Source organism: Montipora foliosa, chromosome 13 (assembly GCF_036669935.1).
Source record: "Montipora foliosa isolate CH-2021 chromosome 13, ASM3666993v2, whole genome shotgun sequence".
Classification (NCBI taxonomy): Eukaryota; Metazoa; Cnidaria; class Anthozoa; order Scleractinia; family Acroporidae; genus Montipora; species Montipora foliosa.
Genome location: NC_090881.1, coordinates 12,918,989 through 12,932,561, shown reverse-complemented (window position 1 = coordinate 12,932,561; position 13,573 = coordinate 12,918,989). Strand labels below are relative to the sequence as shown.

At 39.3% G+C, this 13,573-nt stretch overlaps 2 protein-coding genes across 19 annotated transcripts in view; both read right to left on the bottom strand.

Annotated features, from left to right (window-relative positions):
* LOC137984000 (NLR family CARD domain-containing protein 3-like) overlaps nucleotides 1-13,573 on the bottom strand; it is a 349,493-nt gene that overhangs the window by 59,073 nt on the left and 276,847 nt on the right. The gene's annotated exons all lie outside the window — the stretch shown is intronic.
* LOC137981725 (uncharacterized) lies at nucleotides 384-3,647 on the bottom strand. Its single transcript, XM_068828786.1, has 3 exons — nucleotides 3,635-3,647; nucleotides 2,244-3,526; nucleotides 384-395 (listed from the first exon to the last, which is right to left on the bottom strand). Exons 1-3 carry the CDS (start codon nucleotides 3,645-3,647, stop codon nucleotides 384-386), a joined length of 1,308 nt encoding a protein of 435 aa, XP_068684887.1.

Here is a 13,573-nt window from a genome sequence, read left to right as displayed (position 1 = left end):
GCCATTCTCGTCCTCGTTATTGCATCTCAGTTTGTCACGGTTCTTTACGCGCTGACGATTTTATTCTTTTTCAAAGTTGAACTTAATCGAATATCTAGTACGTGCGCAGCGTTTTACTGAAGGAACCCGATATGCTACTTTCGTGTATTCAGAACTCACTTATATCGCGAAACAGTTAGGAATACAGTTTAAAATAGTAGGGCTCAATTTTTTGTCTCCATTAGGAGAGCCTGACTGAGGTTTATTACGTCCAAATCCTTGCGTGACATCCTTAAGGTTTTTAATAAATTCTGATTTCAACCTTAACAGGTTGAAATCAGAATTTATTTTACCACAACGACAACGTAAATTTTGTTTCCTTCATTTCGCACATAATTTATTTTTTAGGCTTGAAGCTTCCAAATAAATATGAAAAACAAGCGCAGGATTACTGTGAAATTGATAATGATAAGTCGCTCTTCATTCCTCACTTTAAATTAAATATACACGCAAATATGTTTTCTACATGTTAGTTCAAGTGCAAAAAGCCCTTTAAATCTTGCAATCGCATTCATAATACGCCAATAATTAAAAAACGAAAGATATCATGAGCAACTGAAAAGAAGTGGCAGAAGTCACGGCTTGACTTCCGTGACACCATTTACACAAGTTGAAGGCTGTGACTTTGCCGATTTTGAGGATGTTGATAGTCGGCGCTGATAAAACGCCCGGCGCTAATTTGTATATCCGGATTAAGACCAACGTTTCTACTAACTAAATCTAAAAATTTCGGGCGATTTGCTATTTTACCGGGAATGGATATTTCCTTCTGAAAAAATGCACGGAGCCGGGAATCTCGACCACGCAAAATTTTGCTAATTTTTCACGGCTTTCCCTGAATTTCTGTTTCGACACAGAAGTAAATGTTTAGGCTCGAAGTACTCATTGACACGTATTTAAGAAGTTTCTGGGCACAAATGTGAGGTTAAAAGCGATGCGAACTGCAAATGGGGATTGATTTGAATTTAGCATCTTACGCTAAAATGGTGGCGTTTTCTTCGATCGCGGGGGCCGAACAGAATTTCGTCATTTTCGGGAATTAAAATAAATCTTTCAAGAAAAAAATCCCACCACGTTTCTTACAGTATGATAGGCTATCTTTGTATGAAATATGAAGAATTTGTTTTTTTCATCGTGTGCCAAGCTTTTTCATTTTCGCTCGGTTTTAGTGGACATTTCCTCTTAAATGTTCGTTACAAGTACGTAAAATTCAAATGAACCAACAATATTACAGAGAACACAACTGATATAACGGTAAAAGTTTAAAAGTGTAATGCTAAACCGACATGATGAACTTGTTTGTTGAGTTCGGGTTTCAACCGCTCAATATGGAAGCTCTCCTTGATTTTGAGTTGATAGAAAGAAGTAGCATTATCAATAATTTTGAAGCAAGAAACATCACAATTATCATGACAATTTTTAGAAAAACTAAGATGCTTGAAAATATGAGAATTTTTGTCCCGGAAAAGGTGCTCATTTACACGTGTGTAGAAATGCCTGTTGGTTTCACCAATGTAGCGAGCACCACAGCCCGCACAAGTAAATTTGTACACAACACGTGATTTGAGAGAATCCGGAATGAAATCCTTTTGACTAAAAATGTTGCACAGTTTGAATGGAGAGAAATTACTTTAACATTTAAATCCTTGCAATACTTGTTGATAATAGATGAAATTTTCTTTCTGGTATAAGATGAATAGAAACCGATGTAAGGTAGTTTGTAAAAATGGTAGTTGGATAAATCATGTTTAGGGGCTTCTTTTGTAGTAACATTTCTAAGATAACCTTGAACGGCCTTGTCAATTAGCCAACTGGGAAACATATTACGTTTCAAAATAGTAGTAAGAGTATTGATATCTTTTTGAAAACCCTGAGTAGTGTTGTTAATTTTATATGCCCTGTCGATGAGAGTTTTAATTAACCCTAATTTGTACTGAAAGGGAGTAAAACTGAAATAATTTGTAAGTAGACCAGTGTAAGTCTTTTTTTCGAAAAACAGAAGTGATACAAGAACATTCATTGTTACTTGATCTCTGCTTGGATAATAATACATCTAAGAAAGGCAATTTGCCATCTGTTTCTGTTTCCATTGTAAACTTAATGTTGGGATGGCATTTGTTAAGGTATTGAAAAAACATATCTGCATCATGAGAATTTTGAAAACAACAAATAATGTCATCTACGTATCTGCGATAATATAATACTTGGGTACCGGTGTATTTTTTCAACCAAAGCCTTTCATAGTGACCCATGAAGAAATTGGCTAATACAGGGGCTAAAGGTGAACCCATTGCCACTCCATCTATTTGATCGTAAAAGCAACCATTGAATAAAAAATGAGTGTGGCTAGTAGCAAAATTGAAAAGTTGTTTAAGATGAACTTTACTTAGTTTTAGGTCAGGATTCATGTTACCATCAATTATGGCGTTGACAGCTAAATCAATCGTCTCAGATGAAGGGATATTTGTAAAAAGGCTAGTGACATCATAGGAAACTAGAAACTTGTCGCTGAAATCAAACTGTTGAATCTCTTGGACAAAAGAAAACGTATCTGTTGGACAAAACTCTGAGGATATGTGGGGTTTAAGCAAAGAACAAAGATACTTAGCTAAGTTGTAATTGTAAGTGCCTATAGATGACACAATGGGTCTGAAAGGAGGTGTGATAGTTTTGGGATCTTTGACTTTATGCAATTTAGGAAGACCATATAACCTAGCTGGTTGGGAACCAGTAGGATAAATTTCACGATAGATGTTACAATCTAAGAGGCCGTTTTTCTTAAGTTTACGTAAAAACCGCTGTAACTGACCTTCCCTGCGTAGAGTGAGATCAGATTCCAATTTTTTAAATTTAGAATTGTCACTCAACAAATCAACCATAGCTTTATTGTAAACTACCTTGTCAAGAACTACGATTCCGTTCCCCTTATCTGGTCTCAGGATGATGATGTCCTTGTTATGTTTCAGTCTTTTCAGTATTTTATGTTTCTTTAAGTCATTCATTGAAGGCTTGAAAGAGTTCACATAACGGGTGGCTAGATGCTGTATCTCATTCCGGACTTCATTGGCTTTGGTCTTATCCGAAAGATGCCTCTTGAGGTCATCATGGAGAAGTTCAAATGTCGTGAATACTTGACTCTTGCTTACATGCGGAGGTGTTATGGCAAATGTAAGACCAAATTTCAGAATATCAAGTTCTTCGTCACACAGCTTATAAGAGGAGATATTGACAACTGTGTCGTTGTGAGTGAAAGGAACAGAAGTGTTTTTAGTGAGGGCTTTTAACTTCTTGTCATGTGTCTTGATGAACTGAGAGACCTTGCGTTCGACGTTTCTTTTTGTGACTTTCTTAAGGATGTGTAAGTCAGTGCTACCCAGAACTCCTTCGAGCTGTTGCCATTGTCTGTCCAAATCCTTGTCAAGGTTCCTTTTCTCTTTAGCTCTCTTCTGGATAGAAGAGCTTCCATATTGAGCGGTTGAAACCCGAACTCAACAAACAAGTTGATCATGTCAGTTTAGCATTACACTTTTAAACTTTTACCGTTATGTCAGTTGTGTTCTCTGTAATATTGTTGGTTCGTTTGAATTTAACGTACTTGTAACGAACATTTAATCTACAAAGAATCATTGTATTTATCCGGCAATAGCTATTGCTTCCAAAAAAATTTCGCGCGCTTTTCTCGATCAACTTTGTTTTCAGGCGTTGGAACGATTCGTTTATGTTTTGGCATTTGTTATGTTTGTATTTGGCGCGATTGAAAGCCGGAAATTTTGTTGAATGGAAAGCGCCCTTAAAATCACACGTAATCATGTCATCTATGACCGCGGTGCATAAATTTCAAGGGTATATATTTCAGGTTCGCGCACTTTTATTTGTTTTGCTTGACGTGGGTGCAGTGATGTAAATGATGTCCACATTTGCTACTGACCGAGCAAGAAATAGAAAAAATTGTGTAAGACAAGGACTCACAAAACACGAAAAGGGTGGCAAAGGGGGCGAAGGAGCTGTTCAATGATATTTTTAGACTTTCGCACGAAGCGTTGTCGCCTTGTATACTTTTACCTGTCAGGAGCTGGCCAAGGCTGTATCTTTGAGGCCCTGTTAGGGGTTTTTGGGATAAGGTGTAACGGGCAAAACAATTTTACGGATAAGGCATAACTGATGAAATAATTATAGGGATAACAGATAACCGAGATCGTTTGATAGGGATAGTAAAAAATAGCTTCGATTTCTAAATTATCATTGTTTAGGTGACTTTTGCCGAGGATTTATGTCACTGGACACTGGTAATGAAAAGTAACGGGTCATTTATCAGTCCAAATTCGAGCAAAATAACAAGATCTTCTCCTAGTCTCTTTACTTCGGTCGACCACTTGTGTCCCGTGATGGCCTCAAGGCACGTGTGTTTCAAGGACAGCACATGTGACACAGGTGCGATGGCTTTGTGACGGCTACGGCAACGACCACGCCACAAAACAATAATATCATTGGTCAGGAACCCATTAACTCATGGGCTCCTGCATTGGTTGAAAGAGGAAACTGCACGTGCAACATATCATATCATATCATATATCTTTATTTACCCTTTGATTTTTAGAGTAGCTTGGTGTAGCTAATATCTCCGAGCATTTACCCTCCCAACCATGATACATCACAGAAGACAGACCACAACACCGGGAACTACATGCCCTACTCTTTACGACAAGTGTGCGGGTACTTTTACGTCCTACAGGATTATGAACATTGAAGGGTTGTGAGACGGGACCTCCGGCTTATCGTCCTTATCCGAGAAGACTTGAAAGTCTAACCATTTGCAGATGTAGTTACAAAGGCAGCACTTTCTCCTCAGTTATGTAAAGACCCTGAGTGTTGGTCCGGCCGGAGTTGAACTCACAACCTCCCGCGTGACAGCCCGTGCTCAACCAACTGAGCCACCGGTGCGCGGTAAATGCGCGGTAATATGAATTTAAGCAGATATTTTGGCGGCTTTCTGCATAACAAGGACGTGTTATTACCAAATTTGAGGTTTTGACGAGAACGTGAGTACTTGTGACAAGTGAGAACCGTTCATGATTCTCTCTTTTTCACTCTGAAACCGGACGTACCAATTTACTACTAGGATGCCTCGCCCACAATGTACGACGTAAACATTTTCGTCGGCGTCGCCTTAGCAGATCTTAGGTCCCTAAGGAGCAAAGTAATGCGTAATGAATAAACTTTAACTGATGATTGGTTTTTACAATGTAACCCTTTTAACGGCGAGAAGGTTAGTAAAACTCTGTGTTTTGTTGGTTGGGTGTGCTACAAAAGTCCCGCCGACCCATTGATTTATAAGTAAGTGTCTTCCAGGATTGTCCAGCAGTCTCATAGGACTCCGAGGTATTTCACTAACCATTTAAAGAAAGGTGAATACTTAGTGGAAACTGAGAGGTGTCGCATAATTATGCAGCATTAGGTCAGCAGTTTTAAAAAAAAGGTCGCCTCTCAATTTAAAATTGCCACTTTTTATAAATTTTAGGGATAAGGGATAACTTTCCCAGGAATTTTAGGGATAAAAATGGGCCCCCCCCCCCCCCCCCCCCCAACGAGGCCTCATCTGTGTAAGAGAAATAAGTTCCGTGACTCGCAAGTGAATTCTGACCACTTTATATAGTTGGTTTTCACGTGACGTCATCATTTTCTAAAATCCAAAACTAAAGAGCCACGACAGTTTTTATCCTCATCAGGCATAAGAGGCGGTAAATTTGTATCCATCTGCAATTTTAAAGCTCAATAGCGTGCTTCGTTTGGAAACCAGAGCATTTTGAATTTCTGAGTTATAGCGGTGCGTGACACGAGGCGACGATCGAGTTTATTGAGAAATATATATTTATCTCATGGTTTTGAGCCTTTTTAGAATTTAAAGCATTAGGAAAAGTGCTTAGGTAAATAGCTGTCTGTTCAGTACAGATGATCACTCGCCTAGATAGCCAAAGTAAGTAACAGATGTTGACACTATTTTCCGGCCGCCATATTGGTGCACCACAGATGTGCACCAACATGGCGTTTTCATACTGGGCTCTGTAAATTTCTGCGAAACATTTCGAGGAATATCTGAACTTTGGGGAAACGCACAGGCCTAAAACTTGGAGAAGTGTCTTCTTCATTTATCTTCTACAACATCACGAATTCTTGACTTTTTCCACTGGATGGTTTTCGATTTATTTTTTTATTGCGTGACAGTGAAAACGATCTATACTTCAATGACCTTCGTAATAAAATACTTGGGTTCGGTTTTTGTGATATCCAGAATAATCAGGATCTAGGTAAGAATTATCAGTCTCAGGCTTAGGCTGATCAATTGCCAAATAAAATGCTTGTCAATCCAAATAAAGCTTTTGCGTTTGACCAGAAATAGCCTGCGAATGCAGACGCATTTCCGGTTGTCGCTTCTCTCAGCCCGAAAAGTAACGTCTGCGAAAACGACTCCACAAACGATTTCCATGACGTCATTCCTTTTGTCTTCTGGTTGACCAATAATGTGACGTTTAAGAATGGATCAGATTTCCGCGTGCGTGGAAAGACGTGAATGTTAGCTTTGGCATCGAGTAAGCGATGAAAAAGTTATGGATGCAACTCCAAAGAAACTGTCAAATTCCGAAGAGTTTTGCTTTTTATGTAAAGACAATTTTTCGCTTCCGAAATCTAAGATAAAAGTATTGGGTAAAAGTGCACTGGATATTCCCTCTTTAATCCTCAAGGCGACGAAAGAAGATGTAAATGTTTACGTCGAGAGGGAAAGGTTTTACATGTGCCGGATGAAGTGTTACAATCGGCTTGTACGGTATCAAAATGCTCTTCGAAAAGTTGAAGAAATCAGTTTTGAAATACCGAAAGATTATCAGTCTGATGACTCAGTCCGCGTCAAAAGACTTGCTAAAGAACCAGAAAGATTGCCAGAGGCTAAAAAGAGCCTAAAGTTTGGAGACACGTCCCGTGCTAGTGCTACATGTGAAGGATCACAACATTCGCAAGTCCAAGATGTCAGTCCTGCTGCACTGGCTGCCGCTCTTACGCCGCGAATTGTTGTTACATCCTTTGCCAGACCGCCTGTGTTTTCTTTTGGATCTGTTAGCCCGATACCTGGGATCCAAAATAGAGGTCTGATTCAAAAAGCCCTTCGTGATAGCCGGCTGTTGACTTCAACTCCGCGCCATATAAAACCTGTGCTGCAACAACAACAGGAGGTGTCTGTGACAGAAACGCGGGAGACACAAGTTCATATTTCTGTGACTTATCCCTGTGGTAAAACATTTCGTAAGGAACTGAAAAACGATCTTTCATTCATTGGTAAAGCAATCGTGCATGGACCTCATCAGCGGATCGCTAGCGCGGTTCTAAAGAGTGACACGCTAAAACAAATGGTCGTGGAAAAGGTCTTCAAGTTGATGACTTTGCAACTAAATGAGCTTTGTTCCCGCAAACGACCCTGCATCTTCAGGGCTAATACGAAAGAGAAAATAGTGAATTTCGATTTTGAAAAGGCGTGCCTTGAGTTGAAAGCAAAAGCCCCAATATTCTATGCGTTTTTGATGACCAGTGCGTGCAAGAAAAAGGAAAACCCTGAGTGGCTTCCCATTGTGGTAGTAGCAGGGTCAGTCCTACTCAAACAACGCAACTCACATATGAAAGCCTGTGGCACAGTAATTAGAATTCTTCTGAAGTCAAGATCTCTGGAGGTGAGGATTAAATAACTCTAATATGGTGGAATCTGGAAATGGTGGAACTGGGTGCCCTTAACGTTTGTGGATTTGTTTTGCCAATCTTTGGCTTTTAAACTGGCATTCCAAGGAAAACCTTTTTCTCGGTACATGTAGATTCACTTTGCAACAATAACTGGTAAGTAGTGTTACAAACTTTACAGTCTGGTTGCCTGCTACTTCTGAATTCATTTTAAAAGCACTGTCATAGAAATGTTCATGCCATAAGCACCCCTCTCTTTTGAGCCCTGTTTTAGAGCAAGAAATTGTCAAGCCCTCCCCGTTTTCCTTCACAACCAAAGCAGTAAATGACAGACTGCAGGTGGGTTAGTAGAGGGGTTTACTCACTTATCTTTTTATTTCAAGCTTAATTTATGCCATTTCTTGAATTATAATTTTTCCCTAGGCAACAATGGATAGACTATCCAAGATGAAAGTGACATGCTGTAGTGTGAGAGTTCGTGCAAAGCTTGATGTTCTAGGGGAAAAACATGACCAAGAAATATTGGATCTGCAGCAAAAGATGTCCAAGGCTGAGCAGTATGTTGTCAATAAAGATAAAACAGTTAAGATGCTCACCGAAAGCTGTAATGCAATTGGCCATTCGTGTTCTAACACCTGTACCCAGGACATAGAAAATGCACAAAGAGAGCTTAAAGAGAGCAAGTTGAATCTACATCCAGGCTTTGCTATTGCATTTGATAACATCGATGGAAAACTAGAGCGCAAGCATTGACTAAGGAGAATCAGAATTTTGATTTTCATTGGGTCAACCATAAACTTACCATCAACAGAGTTTCTGGCAAGAAGCTAGATACTTCACCAAGAGAGATAAATGGCGTGCCTAACATCAAATTTCTTCCTAGTGTTTAGGACCAGAACAAACAACGACACAACTACATTGTGCTGGTGTCAAGGATCCTTGTGGAACACTTAGAATGTTTCTCATTCTTAAAGGAAGTGTGTATCAGACATATTTCCCACAAGTATTCCAAGGAAATGGCCCAAAAATCTGTCTGTGTGAGTTGATTTAAGGCCAATTAACATTGTTATAATAATTAATCTTAGACATCAAATACATACAGCCTGTACAGGTAGTAACAAAGATACCATAATTACAGTCTAAGACTATTTCCTGGCTAGAAACACTGAAAAAGCTATATGTGTTAGCAGGCCACCTCATCTCAAGCTGCACTAGCAGCAAGGGATGTAAATATATACACAAACAGACAAAAATATTTATTATGGAATAATAAAAAGAACTTCTGCTGTTTCCTTTTTAATCATGTTGTTTAATAATAATTTTGGAAATTTATTTGAGTTACCCATGGGTGTATTGTTCAAGAATGAGAATACCATTGAAGACATCATTGACATCCTTAGGCATTTCCAGTCATATCTCCCATTTTGCACTGCTAATGGACAGAAGAAGTTTGTGAACCAGCTGTGTGTTAGAGACCAGTTATCAATTGAGAGGGCAGTGAATGCAATCCATTCTGTTTCCAATTGATACAGAGCAGAAGACCGTTTGGAAGGCTTCAATCTTCAGCTTGGTGACTGGCACACAGGAGTAAAGATTCTTGAGGTATGCATGTATCTACATGTCGAGTTTACAACTTATTATTTACCATTGTATGGCTCATTTGGTGTATAAAGATAGATCTCAATTAGTTGCATAGAAAGACAAGGGGGTGTTTTGGCTACATACCTTGATGAAGTTTTTTTTTCTTCAATCGTTGTGTGAAGTTGTACCAAATAAGTCCTCATGGACCTATTGTGTCATTAAAAGCAGCCTAAAATTCCTAAATAAGTAATAATTAAAGGTTAGCAAGTATCCACATTTACTTCACTAAGAAGTTTTAAAGTCATACAGCTGAGTATCGGTGGTCCATTTCTTTGCCTGACAGCTTAACTTAGCAGCTACAGACAAGTAATGTCCACATATGACCTCAATCTTTAGTTTTATTGCTAAACAAATAATACTTATCCTATCCTGTGTATAGTTGCTGTACAGACGTTTCTATTCTGGAAGTTCTTCAGATGATCACTGTACCATGTTCGCTGACCGCAATTTGATTAATCGCCGTAATGTACGGGAAGATCCTCACACGGCTCACAGAGCAGACTGGGATTTCATGGTCTTGGTGGTAACATCTCGCATTATTGCTGCTGCCTTTCATGTGCTCGGCTTGGATAGCAGACAAGGCAAACCCAAGCATCTGCTTATTCCTGAAGATCTAAGAAATCAGAGTAAGTTCCAGAAACTTCGGTTTTTGCATAAGGCGGCTGGAATGATTGTTGATGAGCTAGTAGTAGATGAAAGAATGATGAATGGTTCCATAGAAACCATGGTGTCAGTCCAGGAAAGGCAGTAACTATTGCAACAACTTGAGCATAATCGAGATGGGCGTTTTCCTTGCCGATTTCCAGGCTGTAAGGCATCTTTTAAGTATAATAACAAGAGTAGAAGGAAGCATGAACTAAGGCATAATCCACCGGTTGATATATCACATGATTTGCCTTCCACCACTGAAATGTCCACACCTTCACCACCTAAGGAAACTGACGACATGTTCAACTACAACTCTGCACTTCATTGTGAAGGGCTATTTTTCATGAACTTCTTGGATGCAGTGTCTGAGGGTGATGGTGAGAGGATAATCAGGCAGTACAAGTACCTCATGGCGATGTTGCTAAAGAAAGTTTGTTCTGGACAGAGAGGGGAAAAGACAACGGGGAAGGCCAAGAATAAGTTGGCGAAGGTCAGCGGAGAAAGAACTCAAGTCCATGCACCTGACCTGGAGTGAAATTCGAAAGGTGGCACAAGACCGCTCCCGCTGGAGAGAGACTGTAGAGGCGTTATGCGTCCCATGGCGCAAAAAGGACTGATGATGATGACAAGTACCTCATGCTACTGTGCAAGGCTGATGGTACCCATAGCACCAAGTATGCTCTAGAGAGCTTATATCAGTTGCTCCTTGGGCTGAGTGAGAAAGAGGCAGAGAACCTCATGTAGAACAGGGGTGTCAACAACCATGGTGGCCCTGGTAGGAACATCCCCCATGACCTGGAAGTTGAACACAGTAACAATTACAACAAACAAGGGATTAGCAACTTGGGTGTCAATATCAATGAGAAATCTGTAACTCGGATCTCCAGGGCTGAACAACCTGAAAGAGAAATTACTAGCAAAGTCGAAAGAAGCCTTCATCAATTTGTACGTTCAGGGTAACATGTTCAGCACTTCCCAACTGGAGACTTGGGTGAATTGTTAAAGAATTTAGTTCAGAACAATGTTTTCAAATATCAAGAAGGTCGCAAATTTAAACATTTCAAAGAATTTCCAAGGGATGTGTTAGAGAATCTAGACATGTCTAAAGTGTATATGTGGATCAATGAGCATAAGAAAAAACTTTCCTCAGGAGATATGGCCAGATAATCTATCACTCTGAGGATTAAATCTTGGGTAAAAATTAAGACCACCCCTTCCACCATTCCAGAGACATGAGAAATGGTACATTTTTGGTTTAAATGCAAATTCATTGATACTTGGGTGAGGGGATGGGTGCATGTACATTCTCTTTTGGTTACAAGCAAGACTGCAATTGCTGTTCATTGGAATGGTAGTGTATTTTTTATTTTATTTTATTATTTTTTTTATTTCTAATGCTAACAAAACCAATATCCAAGACTCACTGTTAATTCAATACATGTGAGAGCCAACCAAAGAAAAATTATACACACATTGAGTAAATAAATAGTCGTGAAACAACAGTTATACTACCGTGTAATAGTTGGAGTGAACATAAAATAATTACCATAGTTATTATTCTGATGGGACCACAGAAGCTAATTTGTCTGTTATAACAATCATATCAAAGCTCCTAACTAGGTTGTTGATTTTTAAGTGCCTTTAAAATGCCTTAAAATCTAAATAAAAGATAATATTACTATTCAAATCAAATGAAGAATGATTTTGAACATATGATTTATTTCATATGTATCATTCACTTCAATAGTATTATTGCGACTTTGAGCAATTTTGAGGTAATTGGGGTAATTAAATTTAAGGTGACTTAAATACTCTATTCTTGGAAGAAAACAGTGAATTTTATCAGCGTTAAACATAGCAGCCTGCAAACACAGTTCTGTTTGCATGCCAAAAATTTAAAGTGAAAGAAGATAGTGAACTTACGGAAAAGGACAGGAGAGGAAAGAAGGCAGCAAACTTTGTGTGACAAGTGTGACAATACTTTTGCTTGAAACAACTTTTTGCCAAACTTCACTTTCTTTTAAACAGATCTTTATGTAAAGGACCAGAAAACATTGGTGTCAGTGAAGAACACCAAATGACACACAAGTTATAGCCTTGTCACATTTGTCACGCACATACCTTTTGTCATCCTCTTCCTGCCGTCCTGTTGCGTAAACTCACTAATGAGTTATCAACACACAGCATCAAAGCTTAAGTTCATCACTGCATTTAACGCAGCAAATGGTACTTCAGTTGGTGCATTGTCCATTGATGCATTGTCCGAATCATCCATTTGGGATAGGCTAAGATTTCCAATTGCCATATCAGCTAATTCGTCATCCAGTGCAAGATCCCTCCAGTCTTTTGGTAACATAGATGTGTCCAGAGTGCGTCATTGCGTCCTGGGAAGCACTCGTTTTTCTTTCGGACGCATAGAATATGGAACAAAGGGTCCAATTGGACGCAGAAAAAAAATCGAATGTTTATGCAAATTATGAACGCCAGGAAAAACATGCAAACGGCGTATTTCACAAGGAAACTGAAGATTCCCATATCTCACAACGGAGAAATGATCGAGTTCCTTAAATTTCACGGTAAGCTGTTGTTTTCAGATTTTTGTAGTCGAATGATTTCATTTTGTCAACCATTTATATGTCCAGTTTGAGGAGTTAAGTTTTGAATTTCCACGTGTTGACATGATCTGAGCTGTTTTTTAGGCGAGACAATCGGCGAAACTTTCCATCTGCCGTCAGTGATAATAAAACATTTCAGTCGAAATTCAGTTTGTTGCATGCTTTTCAAGCGAATTTCAAGCATTAGTTTGCTTATCGTGAGCGAAATGACAGAGAATCCAACGGCTAAGTATGTTAAATTTTTGTTTTGTGCGACCCTGTTGATATTAATTGCGGGCGCGCACGTGTCATCGTCTCGGTTCTTGCTTTGCGCATCACTTGTCTGTTTTGCAAATTATGCAACTTTTTCGGAGTTAGTGTTAAAATTAACGTGTTGAATATGAAACTTGAATGTATTCAATCGCTTGATTATTAACATTGGCCATGGCGAAGTCACGACCGCACGCAAGATATCTTCCTCATCAGATGAAAGGTCATCGTCTTCTATGGCAATGAGGGAATCATCCCCGGGGGGGGGGGGGGGGGGGGGGGGGGGGGGGTACTCCCTTATAAGGCCTTAATGGGTACGTGCGGCCAGCCAGGGTATGTTTTTCGGGATTTTTGTCTTGAACAGGGTATCGAATTTATCATTTTTGTCTTAATCAGGATAACTATTTATCAATTTTTGTCTTAAACTGGGTTAAATGTCTTAAACAGGGTATCAAAAATTGGAATTCTGTCTTAAAATGGGTAGGAAAATTAGCGATATTTGTCTTAAACAGGGTCAGGGTATGAGGGGCCGAGCCGTACGTCCCCACCCAGGGATATGTCGAGTACCCCCCCCCCCCCCCCCCGGGGAATCATCCATGTCCATGAAAATGACATCCAAAATTCCATAGATTTTAATTGCATGTTGCAAATCCTTTATT